This window comes from Ascaphus truei, chromosome 1 (assembly GCF_040206685.1).
Source record: "Ascaphus truei isolate aAscTru1 chromosome 1, aAscTru1.hap1, whole genome shotgun sequence".
NCBI classification, from domain to species: domain Eukaryota; kingdom Metazoa; phylum Chordata; class Amphibia; order Anura; family Ascaphidae; genus Ascaphus; species Ascaphus truei.
The window spans coordinates 248740055-248764505 of record NC_134483.1 but is presented as its reverse complement, the minus strand read 5'-3'; the positions used below and the strand labels follow the sequence as shown (position 1 = coordinate 248764505).

The 24451-nt window shown below is 42.4% G+C and overlaps 1 protein-coding gene across 1 annotated transcript in view; it reads left to right on the top strand.

Annotated features, from left to right (window-relative positions):
* FBXO10 (F-box protein 10) overlaps window positions 1–24451 on the top strand; it is a 230830-nt gene that overhangs the window by 174452 nt on the left and 31927 nt on the right. Inside the window, 1 exon segment of the mRNA XM_075602769.1 lies at window positions 12771–13046. Within this exon segment, the coding sequence (XP_075458884.1) occupies window positions 12771–13046 (276 nt within the window).

The window sequence follows — 24451 nt, the reverse complement described above, 5'->3', positions numbered from 1 at the left end:
ACACACACAAACTGCTGCTACACACACACACACACACACACACAATAGCACGCCATACACAAAACAGCACCTCTACACACACAGCAGCTCTACACAAACAAGCACATCACACACACACACACACACACACACACACACACACACACACACACACACACACACACACACACACACACACACACTGGAGCTCTAGACACATAATATAGCACCTTCTCTACACTCACAACACAGCACCTCTACACATACAATACAGCACCTCTACACACATAACACAGCACCTCTACACACACACACACAGCACAGCACCTCTACACACACAACACAGCAGCTCTACACACACAACACAGCAATTCTACACACACAACTCTGCTGCTACACACACATGCTACACCCATAAACACTGCTGCTGACACTGACACACACTGGAGCTCTATACACACACACACAGTAGCTCTATACATAAACACACACATCAGCTCTAAACACACACAAACTGCTGCTACACATACAACAGTACAACACACACACACACACACACACACACACACTGCAGCCACAATAAAAAATGCAGCCACTTACTAAACTTTGCATTCTCCCCCCCCCCCCCCACCTCTACACACAACACAGCACCTCTACACACACCCCACACACAACACTGCACCTCTATACACAGCACAGCACCTCTACACACACAACATACACACACAACACTGCACCTCCATACCCAGCACATCTACACACAACACAGCACCTCTACACACAACACAGCACCTCTACACACCACACAGAACCTCTACACACACACACACACACACACACACACACACACACACACAAACTGCTGCTACACACACATGCTACACCCATAAACACTGCTGCTGACAGTGACACACACACACTGGAGCACTATACACACACACACACACACAGCACCTCTAGACAGATATACAACACAACAGCACAGCACAGCACACACACACACACACACAAACTGCAGCCACAAAGAAACTACAGACCGCCATTAACTTCTTTGCAGACTCCGCCCCCCCCACCCCTCCCCCAATTCAACTGAATCTGCTCATAAAATCTGTCAGCTCGGGAGGGGGATGAGTCAACCAGTGACTGATACTTCCTGACCAATCCCCTGCCCTGTCTCAGAGCTGTTGCTTCATTTTAACCAATCCCCTGCCTTGTCTCACCTGTTCTGAAAGCTGATTGGCTGGAAATAAACACATTGAAAACTGCAATTTGCGAGCTGCTAAATTTCCGGGCATTACTGATTGGATAATGCCCAGAAGTTTAACCAATCAGAGAGCAGGGTTTTCAATAATGGCCGGAATTTTACTGCTTTAGCCTATAATCTGTGACGGTTCAGGGGATTCCTTCCCCTCCATGTGTCCCAAGCGCTGTGCTTCCTCCTGCCTCTCATGTCCCTTCCTTGCCTCCCCGTTCTGTTCTCCCTTCCTCCTCCCGCATCCGTCCCTCTGTTTCAGTTCCTGACGCTCTCCCAGCATCTGCGCGCGTTCCTCGCAGGGCCCGCGCGCCTTCTCAGTCTCCCGTTTCCCTTTACAATACTCCCCGCTCACGGTCCACCTCGGCTCCCGCTCCGGTTCCCTTACCTTCTGCATGCTCCCCTCCGGTTCTCCCCCCGCCCTCAGCGGGTGCCCCTGCGGCGCGGCGCTCCGCGCGCCTCTTGACACAGCATGTGCGTGCGCACTCTATCCTTACAGAGGGCACGCACACACGCTCCTCTTGTAGGCCTTCCCAGACCTCTGGCCCCTCCTCTCAGACTGTTCAAGCTATCTCCCTCTCTGGCTCACCTGTCTCCTCCTCCTCTCCTCACCTATCCCTGCTGCCTCTCACTTCACCCTCTGCTCCTCCTCTCTCTCTCATTGGTGTTCCCTCCTTTATAACCCCTGTCTGTCCTCTTACTCATTGCTCTGCATAGTTCTTTGTAACCTCTGTGTGTGCAGTCCTATGCTTGGCTCTCCTGTGTTTTCCAGCTTCTGTTCCTGCTCCTGCTTACCCCTGGCTTGACCTCTGCTTGTACTGGATTACCCTGCTCTCTACTGCCCTTGAACCCTGCTTACAGACACGACCTTGCTGACTTCTGTGATCCCTGGACTCTGGCTTACGAACATTACGATCCTGCTCTCTGTACCCCTGAATTCTGGCACACGGACATCACTATCCTTACTCTGAATCCCAAGGCGTTGCAAGTATAACTAACCATCTTTCTACAGGCCCGGCAACGCCATACCACACTCCGGGAACGCCCTCACTGCTGTGGGTGCGTGGTAAAACCCTTCCCACCTCAGTACTGGGGACTGGCCAGGTCTGCGGTTATACAGGCGTTACATTATCATCCTTATCATTCATGTGGTGAGAGGTAGTAGGTTGAAGGTGTGTAAACGAGGGAAGTACCATAGGCTGTTTTCAGTGGGAACGGGCATGATTAAGGGGGCATTAAGGGGCATTTGGCTCCGAAATGTCACCCCCTACATTTTTATCGCCTTAAACTTTACGTGTATTGTACGTTGTTCCCCGTTCTTTTTGTTGTTTTTTAGTATTTCATCCCCCTTGTTCCCCTTCCTCCCCTCCTCCCCCTCTGTACTGTTTTTCTCCACAAGATGTACTCTCCAGACCCTATGCCCGGGCTGATTGTGTAGCTGCTATTACATTCAATACATTGATTCTCTTGTTGACAGATTTTGTCTTTATTCCTTTATTGTGTGCTGGGGACCCCTGTATATATTACTGACTTGCTTGGGGGTTAGAGGTTACCCCTTGTTCCCGTGCACCATATCATTTACTTTTCATACAGATTTTGTTGTGGAGTGCTACCTAGCACACATACTTTTTATATTTCAGAAACGTTCTTTTAATAATATATTCATCTTTCAATGATTAAATATGTACATATTCAAGAAAATAACCATTTTAATCCTCCTAGTCCATGAGGGAAATATTGATTCCCAAATAACTCCAGTTAATTAGAACAGGGGAATATATTTATGATCCCTATTAATATCAAACAGCCATCCTAAATAGTTTAGAATATTCCCAAATCTTATTTCAATTGTAAACAGTATATTAAATATTTTCCAAATGTTTGAAATCACAGTCAAATTTGGTGATACATTGAAGGAACACTAATTGATTAATCCGTGGTTATAGATTTGAATTAAAACTACTACATCAATTAATCCCCAAAATTTCTATTATAGTACCAATGGCTACAATCCAGATATTTTAACAACAGTACGTACAATATACAGTAGATATAAATATCAGGTTCATCCCAAATATTGGAAAGGGCAAGCAGATATCACATAAACCATTTTCAATGATAACAAAGAATTTTCTGTATATATACACCCACAATACATCTTCTGATAATCATTTGGTGTATTACTATATCAGAAAACTGATAAGGAAAAGCCTTACCAAATATATTTCATTTCATAACGCTTGTATTGCCTGGCAAGAGGAATCATATAATTGAAGTTCTATTATGATTATACTCAAAGGCTATATATCCCTCAAATTCAAGGACCACAAAATATTAGAAAGGACATTTAGATGGAAATTTCTAATAATATCAATTCTTTATATCCAAATGATTTTTCAAGAAAATGTAGTTCCCACATTTTTGTTAATGTTTCACATCAATAATGATACAGAAAGCTAAACGAAAAAAGAAAATATAAACACTGGATAGATCTAGTTCACAGATGGACAATTGAACATGTTACATGTAAAAACAACCTTGGATGCTCTTGGTATTGACTGTATAATTAACATCACCTTTCATCCCTTTATAAGGGGATTCATCTCTATAATTTCATTCAAGCCTCAAGGTGTTTTACTGTGCATGGTATAGATCCAAAATTGCTCACGTTGAAGGACTTTCAGATCTCTATCACCCCTTCTTGGATATCTGTGAATTACTTTTAGGACTCTAAATTTAAGATCTTCAGGCCTTCCCTCATGATAATCTAAGAAGTGTTGGGCCAAATTATGGATTTTCTTCCCTTTCTCCAAAAGGCGCATAGCATTTTTTATTCCGTTAACATGTTCCCCAATCCGCACTTTAAGCAGTTTGATGGTCTTTCCAATATAATGTAATTTACAAGGACAATCAATCACGTATAACATAATTAGTGAAACAATTAATAAATTGTAACACTTTATGTTCTTTACCTGTGATATAGTCTACAATTGTCTTATCCTGTGACATGTGTTTACACATGATGCATTTCCCGAACAGTAGTTCCCAATCGGTTTATCCAAAAAAGATTTCCTATTCTCTGATACTGGATTTCTTTAGTGCATTAGGTGCTAAAATGCTCTTTAAGGTTTTTTCCCTTCCGAAAGACAACTTTTAGTTTGTTGGGAATTACTTTGTGTAAAACTGGATCCATTTTCAGAATGTCCCAATGTTTATAAATTATTTTTCTGAGTTTTGTTTTCTGTTTACAGAAATTCGCAATAAACATGGGTGTTTCGTTGGTATTCGGGGATATATCTCTTATCCTTTGTGTTAGCAGAGTATCCCTTTCTATCATTCTACTTCTAGAGATGGATTTGTCCACCAAAGTATTATCATACCCTTTACTGATGAATCTTTCTGACAAAATCTTCGTTTGTTCTTCATAGTCGGCTATGTTAGAACAATTCCTATGTAACCTAAGGAACTGTCCATAAGGTAACTGATTTAGCCATTGTTTCGAATGGTGACTGCGGTTATCTAAATAGGAATTTACGTCCACTTTTGTTTGAACAGTCCTTGTAACATTACAGTTGTCTACAATTTTGAGATCCAAAAAATTAATCTCATCAGGACTGTTTTCTCCACTTAATATCATTTTTTTTTTATTGGAATTAAGATACACAATAAACAATTCCAATTCTTGTGTTGATCCTGATGAAATGATTAGGATGTCATCAATATACCTCCTATAATACTGGATGCATTTCCTAAACCTGTGTTCTTTCCAAATAAATTCACTCTCCCACAGGCCGAAGAACAATCCTGCATAATTGGGCGTAAAGCGTGTCCCCATGACCGTCACATTGGTTTGGATGTAATCCTTTCCCTCAAACAAAAATGAATTGTGATTCAATATAAAAATGATACCGTCAATATTACATTGTTGCTGTAATTCAGATAAAGTGTCTTAGTGATACAAAATATGTGCAACCGCTTCAACCCCTTGTGTGTGTCGAATACGTGTATAAAGTGCCGTGACATCTAAAGTGACCCACAAAAAATGATCCTGCCATACTATGGACTGTAAAGAATTTAGCACATCTGTACTATCCCGTAAACAAGAAGGTAGTCTGATTTTCACCTGGTCCACATAAGCAACAACTAAGAATCCTTCTTAAATTAAGAACAGCCGTTACTCTAAACAGGACACAAATGCAAAACAGAGGCTATTTAATGGGTGTAGAATCATTTAAATAAATTAGGAATAGACACCTGCACTCTGCCTGTTGGGTCATAATTTTACTGACCCTGGTGCAAAATGCTAGATCTGTCTTTTTTTGGTGAACTCTAAAATTAGCCTCCCATTTGCGCCCACGCAATACATTAACGATACAACTCCACTGTCGTTAGTCAACTGTAAATCGACCCTGTGGAGTTTTACATTGATAAATGTGATTGCATTATTTTGCACTGGTTACTAGCACCGGGAGACTTTAGTGAATGATGCCCTTACTATGATCACTGCGACTTTGGAATTGCTGTCCTAATTAGTCCTAAAAAATAGATGGATGCTTCAGATGCACCATATTAATTGAGTTATATGAATGGTGAATAGTCTCTTTCACTGTTATTTGTAAGGGGCAAAAAACAATGACATGTAAGATACAAATTACAGTTTCAGCATCAGATTCATAATAACTTATGCCTCATGTCACGGGAGACCAGTACTTTTACACCAAAACCACCGGGATCACTAGCACCAGACAGGACAAAGTTACTGAATAAAATGTGGTTTATGCTGGCACGCCAGCAGACAAAATAAAGATGTACAAAACAAGATACAATACAAACGGGGCCTGAGGAGTAGACTCTAGCCTCGCTAGGTGCAGGGGCCTGCTTTAAGAAGGCTTGCCCTGTCCGCTTTTCGTCTAGGATCTCAGAGTGCTAATCACGCAGCAGCCCCTCTGAGATATCTCTCCAGCTGGTCACTGTAAAGATCCCAACTCCTTTACAGAATGTCTCTCAGTCTCTCTGTCTCTCAGATAGTCCTCTGAGGGAATCTCCACACTCCTTCCCAGAGTATATCTCAGTCACTCAGATGGTCCTCTGAGGGAATCTCCACACTCCTTCCCAGAGTGTCTCTCAGATGCTCTCTGAATGTAGATCTCCTTCTCTGATCAGCAGCACCCCTTATATAGCCTTCTGTGGCTATCCCTTACATGGGAGTGGGCTGCTGGACAATCAGAGAATGGATTAGGTTGGTGCCATAACAGCCAGAGGGCGTGCTAAAAACCATGCCCACCCCTGATTAAATCAGAGTCCCGTCCATACAAATGAGCACATAATCCAATTAACACTTTACGGGGCTGGCTTCCAAATCACATCACAGAACAATCTTGATTCACTAAACTGTGGGATTGCATTTACAGGGCATAACAAATACAGACTTTGAAATACATTCTTACAGACATGGAAATACATTTACACATTCCCTGTTCTTCCCAAGAAATTGAAAGTACATTTGGCCAAAATAAGCCTTACAAAGGTGGCCAAGTTACATAGATTTAGGGGTAGCTAGCTGGGCCTCATCCCAGTTTTGTGATGCCAGCTAGCCCTACCGTCACACCTCAAATCTGCCCTTTCCTCTGATGTAATACTATGATAACTGGTATGAAAGAGTGACGATGCTTTATGCACTACATTCATACACTTTGGCCCATCATTACTAAGTGGTGCTGTGCATAAGATGCTGTCAAGTGAGTTGTCATGGGAGACCAGGTTATTTACACCTTTTTACAAGAATCATTTATTGAGCAAAACAAGGTAATTAAATAAATTGTAGTTTATTCTGCATAAATTCGCTTACACACAATGATACACAAAATACAGACGCAAGACACACTTACTTTGGGACTGGGGTCGGAAACTAGACTTTCCTAGGTGCAGGGAACTCTTTGGGTGAGTTTTACCCTGACCAGCACTTAGCCTGGAATCTCCTTGAACCCAAATCGGCATATAGTTCCATACGCCACCTCTATGTTCTCTTCTGAGAACTTGGTCCCTCCTGACCGCAAGTTAGTCCAAATCTCCTGGAACTCAAATGGGCATAAAATCGAAGCCTCATCCGCTATGATTATTTCTGAGAACGTGGGCGCAAAAAGCTGGACTTAGACTCTGGCGGGCAGGCTTTTCAGGCTCAAAATCGAAGCCGGTTGCTCTGCTATTCGCACAGAAGCAACTTTGAAAAGCCCGCCCGCGCTCTTACTACTGGAGACTACGAATCTGATTGGCTCATCAATTCTTATAGTATTTTCCGTTTCATTCACAAAACTGAGTAGCCAACCAACGCGTGGGAACTTTCCAAAGCAACCAATAAGAGCCAAGCCGACTAGAAAAGCCGGGTTAGCGGGAAATTCGAAATAGCCAAGAGACATGCGCAAGCCTGCCACCTCTCTCCCTGGCTAACTCAATGCCACAAACTGGGAGGCTCCACCAGGTCTGGCAGAACAAGTGACATCCCTGGTACTTCACCTTTCCCTGCTGACCAAATGCTATTCACACCTCTGGGCATCCTCTGGCTGCTTTGGATTCCGATGTCAAGCAGACTTACCGGTGCCTATGGGTTAGCTCGGGCAGCCTGTTTGGACATTGATTCCGAATGTAAAAAGCACATTACATTACAGTATATTTTAATATCCTTCTGAGTCTTGGGGGACAGAAAGGGAAAATGTTGTAGTTTTATTTCTATCTGCCTTATTCCCCACACACTTTCCCTTGGACTCAGTTTGGACTCTCAGAGTCTCCCCTCAACCTTATATATGGTTGGGGCACCCACAAACCCTATATTGGTTGTTGGTCACCTTAGCACTAGCTGGGGTACCCCCCTTAACCTAGGGATTCCCTCAGCTACAGGAATACATGTTTTATCCCTGTGCCTCATTCTCCTTTCTGGGCTGTGCTGAAGCAGGGTACCCTAGTGGTGAGTCACGCTTGCAAGGGGAGGTATTGCCGGGACCATGTGCATTCATATATCCGAGAATCAGGCATGATTCCCAGGTACATTTATGGGGAACCAACAACTCCGGACCCCAACCTCCTAGGCACATTCTGTCAACGGTTCCTTCGCAAACCCCCCCTTGAAACTCATACTCTAGCAATCCCTGCTTGATTGCATGCCCAGAAAGGGAAAAACACATAAAAATGCTTTTAATACATACAGTATAACACAGTGATACAATATTACTGTGTCCAAGAGCTGACTCTCTTGGACCCTTATACACAGATCAGTGGTAACCAAAACAAGCTTGAGCTTTATTAGAGAGCTTGGTTACCCCTTCCCGTCACAAGAGTGGACTGCAAGGTGTCTTCCGGCCCCCAAAATTTGTATGGCATAGCACCGCTTAATACAGTGTTTTCAACCAGGGTTCCTAGGAATACTTGGGCTCTCTGGGCATCCCTAAAGGGTTCACTGCAATTTTCAGCTCATTTGAAAATTGTATCAAATACAGAAGAATTTACAATGCATCTGAGTCAAGATGTACTATTAGAGAAGATTGGGTTCCTTACAATGCATCTGATCTCAGACGCGCTATTAGAGAAGGTTTGGGTTGCTTACAATGCATCTGATCTCAGACCCGCTATTAGAGAAGGTTGGGGTTCCTTACAATGCATCTGATCTCAGATGTGCTATTAGAAAAGGTTGGGTTCCTTACAATGCATCTGATCTCAGATGTGCTATTAGAGGGGTGGCAGTTAAAGATGCGGCTGCAACAGCTGTGCCTAGGGATGGCAGATTTTTAAATCCAGTCTTGGTCCGGGGTGGGAAGGGAGCGATTGGACCAGGAAACACACCGAAAAAGATAAAAAAAATAAAAACAATAATAGTGCAGTATGTCAATACAATCAGGAGTATGTATGGTATCTTGGCGCCGTAGAAATTCCTACTTACAACAAGTGGAATATAAATAGGCAGTGTTCTGACTCTGTCAGTGTAGATGTAGATGAAGTTATATTTCCAGCAGAGGAAAGGGATTCAGGATCAGGGAAACTTCAAATGGAGATCATGTAGATATGGTGTACTCGAATCCAAACAGGGTAGAGTGTGCATAGAAGATAAAAACGGACCAATGGTATAGATCGCAAAAACACTTTTATCACACACAAAAGATAAGTAGGTAATGTACTTACAATAAGTACATATTACATGTACAGTAGAGGCAGCGATTATTCTAACAAAAACCAGTGGCAATTCCCCAAAAGACCCAGGTACACCCAGGTACATTCTGAATACATTTCCTTAAACTAGCCCCAGCATTTTTGCTTTTATTAATGGCCTATCAGATTAACAGCGGGGGTCCCTGGCAGTCCCATTCAAACTGAATGGGACTGCCAGGGATCCCTGCTGTGTTAATCCTATGGGTCGTTTGTCAATGCAGAAATGCCTTAAACGTGCCTCAAACTAGCCCAGAACATACCCAGCACATTCCCTGAATGTAACCCGGCTAGTTTAAGGCAAATTTTAGAATAAGCGTTGCCTCTACTGTACATATCAAGGTTTCGTGAGGCAGTAGAGTGCTGGTCCTGGATGGTAAAGTCACTCCCGTCTTCCCTCAACTCCAAACTCGCCGCCAATGGATGGCGTCTGACGTCACTTCCGGTAAACGGGTGATGACATCCGGCTGGAGGCAGAGGGGACGAACAGCAACGGAACTGCAGCAACTTCAGGCGTCTTCACTTGGTGGGCAGCTGCTGCAGTCTGAACAGGTTCTACGCGTTTCGCTGTTTAAACAGCTTCCTCAGGAGCAGATTAACTTCCCCTATGGGTGGGTCCTTACTTATAGTGTGAGTGATTGAAGTCTAATCACATTTAAATCAACATATAACATATTTATGGAAAGGACTATAAAGTCAAATAAGGTGTTATTAATAACACATTTTTTGACTTTATAGTCCTTTCCATAAAATATGTTAATTTCCTTCTGCGTCTCTGCTGCGCCTCTGTAATGTTTATATTATTTTTAATAATTATAACTATTGGCACTTTATACTTCTGTCTATTTCATTAGACATTTTTTACTGTTTGCATTCTATTTATTGTTTTAGATTTAATTAATATATTTTTAACTACCTGTATTTTTCCTGCTATTTGTTTGCTCTCCTTGTCCAATTTTTAAAATAGACGTTTTTTTAATCATTTAAATGTCCACCATGAAAATATGTTTCTTATCTATTTTCACTAATGCCTGTGTTTTTTATTCCCTCTCTTTCTTTCTCCTCCCATTGCGTCATCCCCAATTAATTAATGAGTCATATTTTTATGCTTTTAAGTTATTATATATGTGTGCATTTGTTTTTACATCATTTAGTTATGTTTTTTGAATAAAGTTTTTTTTTAAAGTGTTATTTGGACCGCAGAGTTATGTGCCTATTTTGACTAGCCTGTGTGTTAATTGATTAATTATTTTATTGTCCATGTTGATTTAAATGTGATTAGACTTCAATCACTCACACTATAAGTAAGGACCCACCCATAGGGGGAAGTTAATCTGCTCTTGAGGAAGCTGTTTAAACAGCGAAACACGTAGAGCCTGTTCAGTTTGCAGCAGCTGCCCACCAAGTGAAGACGCCTGAAGTTGCTGCCGTTCCGTTGCTGTTCGTCCCCTCTGCCTCCAGCCGGATGTCATCACCCGTTTACCGGAAGTGACGTCAGACGCCATCCATCGGCGGCGAGTTTGGAGTTGAGGGAAGACGGGAGTGACTTTACCATCCAGGACCAGCACGCTACTGCCTAACGAAACCTTGATATGTACATGTAATATGTACTTATTTTAAGTACATTACCTACTTATCTTTTGTGTGTGATAAAAGTGTTTTTGCGATCTATACCATTGGTCCGTTTTTATCTTCTATGCACACTCTACCCTGTTTGAATTCGAGTACACCATATCTACATGATCTCCGTTTGAAGTTTCCCTGATCCTGAATCCCTTTCCTCTGCTGGAAATATAACTTCATCTACATCTACACTGACAGAGTCAGAACACTGCCTATTTATATTCCACTTGTTGTAAGTAGGAATTTCTACAGAGCCAAGATACCATACTTACTCCTGATTGTATTGACATACTGCACTATTATTGTTTTTATTTTTTTATCTTTTTCGGTGTGTTTCCTGGTCCAATCGCTCCCTTCCCACCCCGGACCAAGACTGCATTTGTAGGGAATCTTTGCATATTCCTTGGAAGGTTGAGAAGTATTGTTTTGGGTTACACACTATTATGTATTTTTCTAATTACATTTTCGTTTCACTTTGAGAGTTTTAGCGCCGATTCAAATCACTTGGGTTCAGATTTTTAAATCCGCCACTGGACACACTACGAGCTTTGGAGTTCCTTACAATGCATCTGATCTGAGACGCGCTATTACAGAGGGTGGGGTGCCTCAAAATGTCACAATATAGTTATAGGGTTCCATAACCAAAAAAGGTTCAACAAAAACACTATCTTACTAAATAGGAGCCTCTGTGCTGAGTTGTTGACACTTGTTGGCGCATCACACTACTGGCTGCTTTATTTCTTATGAAAACTGCAAACAAGAAGGACTCCAGTTCTACTGATGCATTTTCTGCCATTATTGGCATCTAATCATTTCTCAAGGTGGCTTCCTCCAAACTCATTTACAAGCCCCTCACTTTTCCAAAATTCTTGAAATTACAGGACGAGCAGAGGGCAAAGTTCCACTTTCATTTTTAATTAACAGGGCATTTATTATAAAGTGTCTCCCTTTCTGTCTTTAGAGCATCAATGCTGTATAAACCTTTCTAAAATGATTTCCAAGGAGCTCTCACTTAATATTTACCAACGAGAAAGTAAAAAAATATAAAACAAAAAGAAAATTCCCATGTCTACATGGAACCTCTGGAATTAACACAATGTTTCTCAAGGAGGGATAGTTCTACGAGCCATGTTGTTCCTGGAGAAAAGTAGATTAGTTACAGTTTGAGATACCTTTTAAGGGACAAACATTACAGTTCTTAATGATTGAAGTTATAGTGTGCAGGTATTTAGGTATTTTCTTAATGATATGATGTTTGTAAAGCTCTATACACTATCATTCTTCTGTGAAGAATTTCACCTTTGAAGAATCCTAATGTTTCCCCCCTATATAGGCATTACAGTAAATGAAGGATGTGAAGAAACCAAATGAGATCTACAGGCAGCAAGTGTAATCAAACAGCTCACTTTGTGTTTATTGTGGCATCATTAGAGTAACGTTTCAATGCACTAAGCCCTTTCTTCAGTGCTGTGTTGATTAAGAGTTTTCTAGTACATTTAAAATCCTAGACAAATAGGAACATGTACTTACCCTGTAATTTGAATAAAACTGTAATCGTAAATTGAATTCTAACTATAACATTTCAGTGAGTAATAAGGGATTATTTCAGGGTAACAAACCTTTATAGAATTATCAACTGGATCATATAAATAGGGGTTCCTCAGGATGAAAGAAAACGGTATAGTTGAGGAAACACAGGTGTAAAAACGATATGTCTCTCTAGGTAACAAAGGCTGTGGCGTCTGGATTATGTCATCCAGCCTTCCACACATCACCAGCAACCAGATTGGCCATAACAGCATATATGGGTTGGCCGTATTCTGCCGCAAGGACGATGCCAGTGACTACCTGGCCAACCAGGCGGGTAATGAAAACTTCAATGATGAAGGGGAGGCGGCCAACTGGGAAAATGATCTGGACAGTGAGGATGATCGATTTTCCTCGAGGAGGCCAATCAATGTGGCACTTATTGAGTCTAACAGCATTAATCACAATGGAGGTGAGGCTAAATTGTACTTCTTTTGCCATTAAATTATATATACTGTATGTCTTTCCTTCTTTCTCTCTCCCTTTTTTTCTCCCTCTGTTCCTATCTTTCTTTGATATGTTTGCTTTTCTCCCTTCTTTCTTTTCCACATTTACTAAAGTGGTTTTCATATCTTTTTTCCCTTATTTCTATCATAATGTTATAAATAGTATGTTAAAACAATGTACACGAAGTGCATGAAACATGCATTTTGTATACTGTATATCAAACTGCATGACTTCTCCACTTCATGAAATGATTCACTTGCCTTGGTTATGTGTACATTTCAGAGCATAAATGACCACACTGAAGTGTATTATATAGCGTGACAAAAATGAATGAGAAGATTATTAGGCTTAGATTCACTGAAGGTCGATATAGCTGCATTAAATGTTGCTAATATATTTTAGAATTACTGCGGTATTCACTAGAATTACTCCTTTATAAATGGCTAGCGATATCTGATTTGCACACAGAAATTGCGTTAACTCACTACATACAAGCAATAACGCAACGCTTGCAAAGCAACTGTAAAGAGGTATGAGATATCACACAATTCACTATAGGTATCTAATAAGACTTTTTACAAACCCCGATGGAAGAATTTTATTTCACCCCATTGATGCATCATGATACAAATGCATTGCAAAGGAATGCCTTTAGGGCATTTAGGTTACCAATGGGTAACGCAAAATAAACACCCTACAAATAAAACACAAAACATTGCATCCATACTGTACTGTATGCGCAAATAGGAAGCCTATGTGAGAAAATATGAGGAATACAGTTGTACAGTGATACAGCAGTACTGTATGTTCATTTTTAGTGGTGAGTCCAGTTATGAGCTGGGAGAAATATTTGTAAAAGGCACTAATCACAGTAGACATCCCCTTGTGACACTGTGTATCAGCTTGTTCCTAGTGCGCCAGAAATTAGATTGCAAGCTCTTTGGATCAATGATTAATGTTGACACAGCTCTGTACTGTATGTGACAATTATTTTAAAAGTGCTTCGTTATTATTAACTAGTTCTTTAAGGATTTGATTGTGCAACATACTGTACCTGAATTAACTCACTATCACCTAACAAAATCGATCCCTCCTTGAAGCAATGATTGATAGGTAAATTATGAGTGCCTACACAGTATTTGGCACTTTAACATCAATTGCATACAAGTGCTGTTATGATGTTAAAATGAAGTCTTTGCGTTTTAGATTTACTGTTCATCATTTGGATTCTCTTATGAAAGGTCTGTGGGGTTGGAGGCTCTGCTCGGCTCTTATGCGAGATCTTGATTTATAACAATAGCTGTACCTACAGTATCTCAACAGCCAATTTAGAAGGAAGGTAACCCTACCTTTGTACTACATGTTCAGATGTTAATGCTGTATTGTTCAGAGTGCACTGCAGGACTCGACACGTAATCATTTGACCCATATTGTCTGAATATGGACAATTTTCTCGTACATCAGAAATCAACTTAACTACGAGTTTATATATGCACACTTCAAAGTTAAAGTGGTTACTTTGGCCTTCATTATTCCATTATATGATTGACTTAAAAGGATACTTCTCCTAGAATCAGCATGTGTGAAAAAGTATTTATTTTTATATACCCTGCTCTATACTGTTGCTAACTACTTTTGGCATGTGACAATTTAGAACTAACCCTGGAAGCCAAGAGAAGGCATAGCCTTCAATATACTAAATAATAATTTATTGCATAAAATATAATTATTAAGAAAAGGGAATTCAAGAAATGGATTTGTTTAGTTAAAATAACTACACAGCTACACAAATAAAAAGCTAAAAAAAAAATGAATGCAGGACATACTGTACTTGAAAATGAGAGGTATCTCTCAATGTAAAAAGATAATAAATGCTGCACACTAATAAAAAATCAAAAGGGGATACAACTACCGGTGCTCCTGGTTCAGGATTCTCTGTGTCAATCCAGGGTTAACGAAATGAAGAAAATCAGGGCTCCACGGATTTGCTCAATGAACTAATTTATTGCCAATAGACTTGACGTTTCGGCCACACAGGCCTTTCTCAAAAGCATTATGCCATTTCTGCTTTTGAGAAAGGCCTGTGTGGCCGAAACGTCAAGTCTATTGGCAATAAATTAGTTCATTGAGCAAATCCGTGGAGCCCTGATTTTCTTCATTTCGTTAACTCTCAATGTAAAACATTTAAAAAATGGTAAAACATTTTATAAATAAATACTGTAAATAAACGTAAATAAAAAATAGAAGCGCAAAAAAACCCCATGGTGAAGTACTGTGAGCAAAGTTTACTAATAATTAAGCAAACACATTGCCCTTACAAACAAGATAAATATAAATTCAGCTGTATGAGCGCTGAAGGTAATCTTGTCGCCCCGATCGATATACCAATGATATTGTTCTCGGCCTCCATTGTAAGCGGGACTTCTCTGGTGTCCGGGATCCACTCGGCTACTGTACATTGGGAACTGGAAGTCACGTCAACCCGATCTGTATAAAAATAAAGAAAAAGACAGCACACAACTCCCATAGTGTAGTATTAAGATAATTTCCATTGTAAATACAGCAGGTGAGTATCGCACATTCATCAAAACAAATCCTTTAACAGCATGTCATGTTAAGGGTACATGTTACCACATTACTGTAGCACACAGCATTTACCCGCATCCTCAGCAGTCACCAACGGGGCTCCTTCGATCAACTAAGGCAGAAAGGTCTTTGATCCCCAACAGCCTGGATTTCGAGCGATGATGTAATGGCACCAGCATCTCCTGTGACTGTTGTGGGGACCTTGCCTGTCTACGCAAGTATGTGAATAGCTCCCACACTACCGGCAAACTAGCTGAAAGCTTCTAATGCAGCCAGCAGCAGGCTGATGACGTCACAGGTATCACGTTGCTATGTTGCAAATAGACACCGGACCGTCAAAATAGCCATATATACAGTTAGGTCCGGAAATAATTGGACACTGATACAAGTTTTGTTATTTCGGCTGTGTACCAAAATAAATTAAGTTACAGTTAAATAATTAATATGGGCTTAACCCTTTCCGGTCGAATGTCGGAATATATCCGACAAAATATTTTAGTACTTGCAGTCCAATGTCGGATTTCCCCGGCATTCCCCTTGCACTTCTCCCAGCAGCCTTACTGACCCCCCACCCCCCCAGCCCGGCACCGATCAGCAGCCCCGCACTCCGGCAGCTTCAGTGACCCACCCCCCTACACCCCCAAGCCCGGCACGATCCCCATCAGCAGCCCTGCACTCCGGCAGCCTTACTGACCCTCCCCCCCCAAGCCCAGCACGATTCCCATCAGCAGCCCTGCACTCCGGCAGCCTCACTGTGAGTGAGTGCAGTGCGCTGTGATTGTGTGCAGTGTGGTGTGAGTGGGCGCAGTGTGTGCAGTGTGCTGTGTGTGTGTGCAGTGTGCTGTGAGTGTGTGCAGTGTGCTGTGAGTGTGTGCAGTGTGCTGTAAGTGGGTGCAGTGTGTGCAGTGCTGTGAGTGGGTGCAGTGTGCTGTGAGTGGGTGCAGTGTGCTGTGAGTGGGGGCAGTGTGCTATGAGTGGGGGCAGTGTGCTGTGAGTGGGGGCAGTGTGCTGTGAGTGGGGGCAGTGTGCTGTGAGTGGGTGCTGTGAAAGTGTGCTATGAGTGGGCACAGTGCGCTGTGACTGGGCGCAGTGCGCTGTGAGTGGGTGCAGTGTGCTGTGAGTGGGCACAGTGTGCTGTGAGTGTGTGCAGTGTGCTGTGAGTGGGGGCAGTGTGCTATGAGTGGGGGCAGTGTGCTGTGAGTGGGTGCAGTGTGCTGTGAATGGGTGCTGTGAAAGTGTGCTATGAGTGGGCACAGTGCGCTGTGACTGGGCGCAGTGCGCTGTGAGTGGGTGCAGTGTGCTGTGAGTGGGCGCAGTATGCTGTGAGTGGGCGCAGTATGCTGTGAGTGGGCACAGTGTGCTGTGAGTGTGTGCAGTGTGCTGTGAGTGTGTGCAGTGTGCTGTAAGTGGGCACAGTGTGTGCAGTGTGCTGTGAGTGTGTGCTTTGAGTGTGTGCAGTGTGCTGTGAGTGGGTGCAGTGTGCTGTGTGTGGGCGCTGTGAGTGTGTGCAGTGCACTGTAAGTGGGTGCAGTGTGCTGTGAGTGTGTGCAGTGCGCTGTGAGTGGGTGCAGTGCGCTGTGAGTGGGTGCAGTGCGCTGTGAGTGGGTGCAGTGTACTGTGAGTGGGCACAGTGTGCTGTGAGTGGGTGCAGTGTGCTGTGAGTGTGTGCAGTGTGCTATGAGTGGGCGCAGTGTGCTGTGAGTGGGCCCAGTGTGCTGTGAGTGGGTGCAGTGTGCTGTGAGTGGGTGCAGTGTGCTGTGAGTGGGTGCAGTGAGTGGGCGCAGTGTGTTGTGTGTTGTGTGTTGTGTGTGTGTATGTGTGTGTGTGTAGTGTTTGTGCAAAAAAATTTTTTTTATTTTTTTCATATTCGATCATTATTATAATAATAACGCTCCAACCGCGTTATAAGCGGATCGTGCTAAAACGGGTTGAGCTGTATGTGGTTTTTTTCCCCCGAAAATTAAATTAGACCGGCTGGCGCACTTAGTGAAAATTAATTGGACCGCAAAGGGTTAAAGTGCAGTCTATCAGCTTTAATTTGAGGGTATTCACATCCAAATTGGAGGAAGGGTTTAGGAATTACATCTCTTTAATATGTAGCCCCCTCTTTTTCAAGGGACCAAAGGTAATTGGACAATTGACTCAAAAGCTGTTTCATGGATAGGTGTGGGCTATTCCTTCGTTATTTCATCATCAATTAAGTAGGTAAAAGGTCTGGAGTTGATTCCAGGTGTGGCATTCGCATTTGGAAGCTGTTGCTGTGAACCCACAACATGCGGTCAAAGGAGCTCTCAATGCAAGTGAAACAGGGCATCATTAGGCTGCAAAAAAAAAGAAAATCCATCAGAGAGATAGCAGGAACATTAGGAGTGGCCAAATCAACAGTTCGGTACATTCTGACAAAAAAAAACGCACTGGTGAGCTCTGCAACAAAGAAGGCCTGGACGTCCACGGAAGACAACAGTGGTGGATGATCGTAGGATCCTTTCCATGGTAAAGAAAAACCCCTTCACAGCCAAGTGAAGAACACTCTCCAGGAGGTAGGCATATCATTATCCAAGTCTACCATAAAGAGAAGACATCACGAGAGCAAATACAGAGGGTTCACCACAAGGTGCAAACCATTCATAAGCATCAAGAATAGAACGGCCAGATTAAACTTTGCCAAACAATATCTAAAAAAGCCAGCCCAGTTCTGGAACAGCATTCTTTGGACAGATGAAACTAAGATCAACCTGTACCAGAACGATGGGAAGAAAAAAGTATGGAGAAGGCTTGGAACGGCTCATGAACCTTAAGCATACCACATCATCTGTAAAACATGGTGGAGGCAGTGTAATGTAGAGTGATGTAAAGACTGACGCTCAATATCAGTGTAGACTCAGAGTAGAATTGTAGAAATGAATAAAAATAGGAACTTGTCATAAATCCATAAAGTCATATATATGTGATAGAGTTAAGGGGGGGCAAAATGAAAGACCTAGCGGTCAGTCAGCCAGACTACCGCAGATATGGTCCAAAAGCACACCCCACTTAACATATACACTTCCCCATATAGGGTCAAAGGTAAGAATATAAGGGCTATTGCCCATTACCTGCCCACTGGGGTACATTGAAGTCCAGAAGTTATCTGAAGAAGAAGTTCCACTGTGTGCAATCCTGGTGTGTATAAACAGCATAGACAAGAAGAGCAAAGGAGCACTGCTGACAAGAAGATCCTGAGGAAAAAATTCTGAAGGAAAAAATAATGGGCACAACTCCAGACTAAAAACTGAGGGTATTTATTCCATGAACTCACAGGGACATAAACACATCGCGTTTCGTCCTTTGGGACTTTATCAAGGTGTCAAGGCAGTGTAATGGCATGGGCATGCATGGCTTACAATGGCACTGGGTCACTAGTGTTTATTGATGATGTGACAGATGAATTCTGAAGTGTATAGGGATATATTGTCTGCTCAGATTCAGCCAAATTCAGTGAAGTTGATTGGACTGCGCTTCACTTTACAGATGGACAATGACCCAAAACATACTGCGAAAGCAACCCAGGAGTTTTTTAAGGCAAAGAAGTGGAATATTCTGCAATGGCCGAGTCAATCACCTGATCTCAACCCGATTGAACATGCATTTCACTTGCTGAAGACAAAAGGTAAGGCAGAAAGACCCACGAACAAACAACAACTGAAGACAGCTGCAGTAAAGGCCTGGCAAAGCATCACAAAGGAGGCAACCCTGCGTTTGGTGATGTCCATGCGTTCCAGACTTCAAGCAGTCATTGCCTGCAAAGAATTCTCGACAAAGTATTAAAAATGAACATTTTATTTATGATTGTGTTAATTTGTCCAAATACATTTGAGCCCCTGAAATAAGGGGAGTGTGTATGAAAATGATTGCAATTCCTAAACGTTTCACACAATATTTTTGTTCAACCCCTTGAATTAAAGCTGAAAGTCTGCACTTCTATTGCATCTCGGTTGTTTCATTTCAAATCCATTGTGGTGGTGTACAGAGCCAAAATTATGAAAATGGTGTCAGTGTCCAATTATTTCCGGACCTAACTGTATTCGCCGCAATCACAGAGAGCTTGTAGAAGTGGATGGAGTCCAGTGTTAAAGTCCAAGACGGACACAGATAAACCCCCAATGTGTTTCGTAGAGCACCTCTACTTCATCAGGGAAACATGTTGGTTTGAACTCAGGTGATATATGTACCTCTATAGTCGCGTGTGATTGAACGCAAAGTGGGGTATGTCTGCCCTACCACAGTTCGCTCCAAACACCAACACACATCTACAATTTAGTAATATATATTGACATTGAAACCATTTAATTACATTTATACATATAATAAAAAGTGTATATATTAAAACTTAATCGAATGTGGATATTATTCAAAATGCTGCAACAAGAAAGAAATACATATTATTAAAAACATAATAATAAAAGCATAACCAAGCCAACCTTATGGTTAGAGAATATATATATATATATATATAGTATAGTATATATATATCTCAGAAACATGTCACATTAGTTGCTTCTGTTATAGATTCCAGTAGTAACTTAACATTGTATTTTTCACTTTATTTTATCACCATTTTTTGTTATGCGCATATTGTTGTTTAAATGCATTAGTTGATATATGTAACCTGTGCCAACCATGTTACACGGCTGTGTTGAATTGTGGGCAATTGGGGAATGGCCACAATTCATTGGTTGGCAAGGGAGGTAAAAGATGCACGGATAGCCTCCAATGTGACCCCCTGATGAAGCATGCAGTTGAGAAACGCGTAGTGGTCACATGAGGTTGTTCAGCGCTCCTTCCCATTGGCTGGTGCCAGATCGCCGGGGAGTTGAAGCGGACGGAACATTAGCTGCTGTTCGGTGCAGTTCGGACAGTAACATCAGCTCAGATCACAGCAATCCTGCTTGTTTACCTTTCCCGGGTTAGTATCTTGGCATCCCCCATTTAAGTTTGTTTCATCCTTGAATGTCTTGTATTCTCTCGCACTCCATTTCTCAACACCTATTATCTCCTTGACCCTCTACAATCTGGCTTCCGCACTGCTCACTCGACTGAAACAACCCTCACTAAAATAACTAATGACCTCCATGCTTCCAAAGATGGGGGTGTTGCAGGGTACATGCAACCAAACGCGGGTTTTCTTGATAAGGCTTATTTATTGAGCCTTAAAAATTACAGCACACAAAAAACAAAATAGCTTCTCTTCAGCATAGAAAAACAAGACCGCTTAATTTCAGCATGCAGGACTCAGACAGTTCATCAAATATGTAATTTGAAAACAGACCTTGTAGCAGTAATCTTACTTCAGCATTTCACTCCTGTCTCCTGACCAGCTAGCCTGCATGTGTGTACAGCCTGGGGTTTTTAAAACACCTTGATGAGGCAGCTGGGCTCAGACTAATTAACTCAGCTGAAAGTTAACCGCCTCACTGCTGCACTGCAGACCTTACACATAGGTCTGCCAGGCATATGGCTGGGGACGTTTATTTACCCTGTCACAGGGGGTCATTACACTCTGCTCATATTACTCAACCTCTCTGCAGCATTTGGCACCGTGGACCGCGCGCTTCTCCTTCACATTCTCCATACTCTTGGTATTCGTAACAAAGCTCTATCCTGGATTTCCTCTTACCTCTCCCTTCGTACGTTCAGTGTCTCTTCTGCTAACACCTCCTCCTCTATCGAACTCTCTGTGAGGGTACCCCAAGGCTCTGTCCTGGGACCTCTTCTCTTTTCTCTGTATACACTTTCTCTAGGTGACCTAATCACATCTCTTGGGTTTAAATATCACCTCTATGCTGACAACACACAAATTTACTTTTCAACCCCTGACCTTAAACCTGCTGTACAAACCAAAGTTTCGGGAATATCTCTGCGATAACATCCTGGAAGGCCCTCCGCCGACTTAAACTTAACATGGCAAAAACAGAACTCCCTCCCAAATTTGGCACTACTACCTCCTTCCACATTACTGTTAGAAGTACTATCATTCACCCAGTAGCCCAAGCACGCTTCCTAGGAGTCACACTCGAGTCTTCTCTCATTTTCTCCGCTCGCATTCAAAACATATTTAAAACCTACTGCTTTTTCCTCTACAATATTATAAAGATACTGTAACGCTGTGCTCACCACAAACAAGGCGTTACCGCAAGGCAAAGGTGGGAATAGATAGAAACACCACCCACAGCCACGAGAGCACATCTGGAGTGTAGGATGGTCAGGGTAGACAGGTCGAGGTTGGAGAGGTAGGTGTCGTCTTTATACTTGCCGAGGTCGGGTTGGAGAATAGCGGATCGTTGCAGGTACTTAGCTGTGGTCAGGATTGGAGTGTGGAGAATAGTTGTGGTACGTTGCCGAGGTCGGGGTAAGAAAGATGCGGTTAGTCAAGAATAGCTGGAGTCTGGATTGGAGAAGAGCAAAGTCCGAAGGGTTGCCGGGATCTGGAAAACTAGCAATTTGAAACAAGACAAGACTGTGGAGACAGGTAGCAGTAAACACAACGGTACGTGATACTATGCTCGGCCAATTTGCTAGTGGGGCAGCTGAGCATATATAGGGCTAGGCAGTCAATGAGGCTGGAGACAGTGTAGAGGTGTGTCAGTGTTGATGGCTGTGATTGGTTGTTCTGGGACGCAAGACAGGTGGGAGGCGGAACCCGGACTAAGACGCGGCAGCGTAACTCCCTGATCCTTACAGATATGCCCTGTCCTCTTTTCTCGACTGCTAAAACTCTGACTCAAGCCCTCATTATCTCCTGTCTCGATTACTGTAACCTCCTGCTGTTCGGCCTTCCTGCCTCTCACCTGTCTCCCCTACAATCTATCCTAAACGCTGCTGCCAGAATCACTCTACTCTTTCCAAAATCTGTCTCGACGTCTCCCCTGCTGAAATCCCTCTCCTGGCTTCCTATCAAATCCCGGATCACACTCAATTCGCCTCACTTTTAAAGCGTTACACACTTCTGCCTCTCCTTACATCTCAGCCCTAATTTCTCGCTGTGCACCATCCCAACTCTTGCATTCTGCTCAAGGATGTCTTCTCTCTGCCCCCTTTGTATCTAAAGCCCTCTCCCACCTTAAACCTTTCTCAATGACTGCCCTAAACCTCTGGAATGCCCTTCCCCTCAATTCCCGACTAGCACCTCTCTATCCACCTTTAAGACCCCCCTTAAGACACCCTTGCTTAAAGAAGCATATGAGTAGCACCGCAGGTAATACTATACACATAATTCATAAAGCTTGGCCCCCAGCAGACGCACTTACCAGAATGCCCTCCTGCTGTCTCTGTACAGTGGTGGCCACCTTTATCCTAATGCGGCCGTATCGGCGCAACTCTGATTACCGCGGGCAGATGCAGTATCTTTTTTTTTCCGGAATATGCTCTGGTATTGTAGCTCTTTTAATATTGAATGCATGAACGTGAATGCGGTATGAATGCGGCATGGACGCGGTGAAGTGCGTGGCATTCAGAAAATATCCCCGAAAAAATTCGGAGATGTTGGAGAATAAAAGGGGCCGCGGCTGTACATTCTTCTTACCAATTACATTGTAAGCTCTTCGGGGCAGGAACTCCTCTTCCTAAATGTTACTTTTATGTCTGAAGCACTTATTCCCATGATCTGTTATTTGTATTATTTGTTATTTATATGATTGTCACGTGTATTACTACTGTGAAGCGCTATGTACATTAATGGCGCTATAAAAATAAATTAAGACATACATATAGTACATAAATATATATAGATCTTCTAACCTTAAGGTTGGCTTGATTATGCTTTTATTATTATGTTTTTTTTAATATGTATTTCTTTCTTGTTGCAGCATTTCAATCATATCCACATTTGATTATTGTTTACTATATGCATTTTTTTTTTTTTTAACTTGTCATTTTTATTGGTTTTACAAGTATGTTACAGCCATAATACATTGCCGGATCAAAATTGTGTCATGCATTTTCAAGATCTGATCTGTATAACGACTGTGGTACATTCAATTACAGTAGCATTTTGACCGTGAATATTAAAAATAATAAATAACTAAAGAGAAAAGGGGACGGTAGGGAGGAGGAGGAGGGGATGGGGGGGAGGGGTGGGGGAGAATGCCGGACTGCCACGATACCATACCGAGTCTTCGGGGTCGTTCTGCTATCAATAATTGCCTAGGATGTAACTATTCTCCGCTGGATCCTGTGGGTTTTGTATGTGATTGAGCCTTTCCGGAACTCCTGTCTGTTACTGCATTATAGGAGAACGCATTTTAATATTATCAAAGCAATATTGTGGATCTTACTACCCCTGGGATATCTGTCTGTGCCAACCATGGTGACCAGACTTTTAGAAAGTTATCGCCAGAGTCGTTATCTAAACTTGTTAACTTCTCCATCTGGCAGACGAACCAAATTTTGTTTCAAATCTTGGAAATTGAAGGAATTTCACGTTGCTTCCATATAGCTGCGATCTCGCACCTCGCTGCTGTTGCAAAGTGAGCAATAAGTTTAAGGTCTGCTTTTGAGATTCCCCTATGGGCTCTACCCAATAAGAAGAGCCCTGGGTCGAATGGAATTTTGAGGCCCAAAATCCTCTCAAGCCAATCTCTGATTGTATGCCATAACGGGGCCAGTCGAGGGCAGGACCACAGCATATGTAACAGATCCGCCGGTTCTCCGCATTGCCGAGGGCACAGTGGGGAGATCCCTTTGGAAAATTTCGATAATTTGAGTGGGGTCAGATACCACCTCATCAGGACTTTATATGCGTTCTCC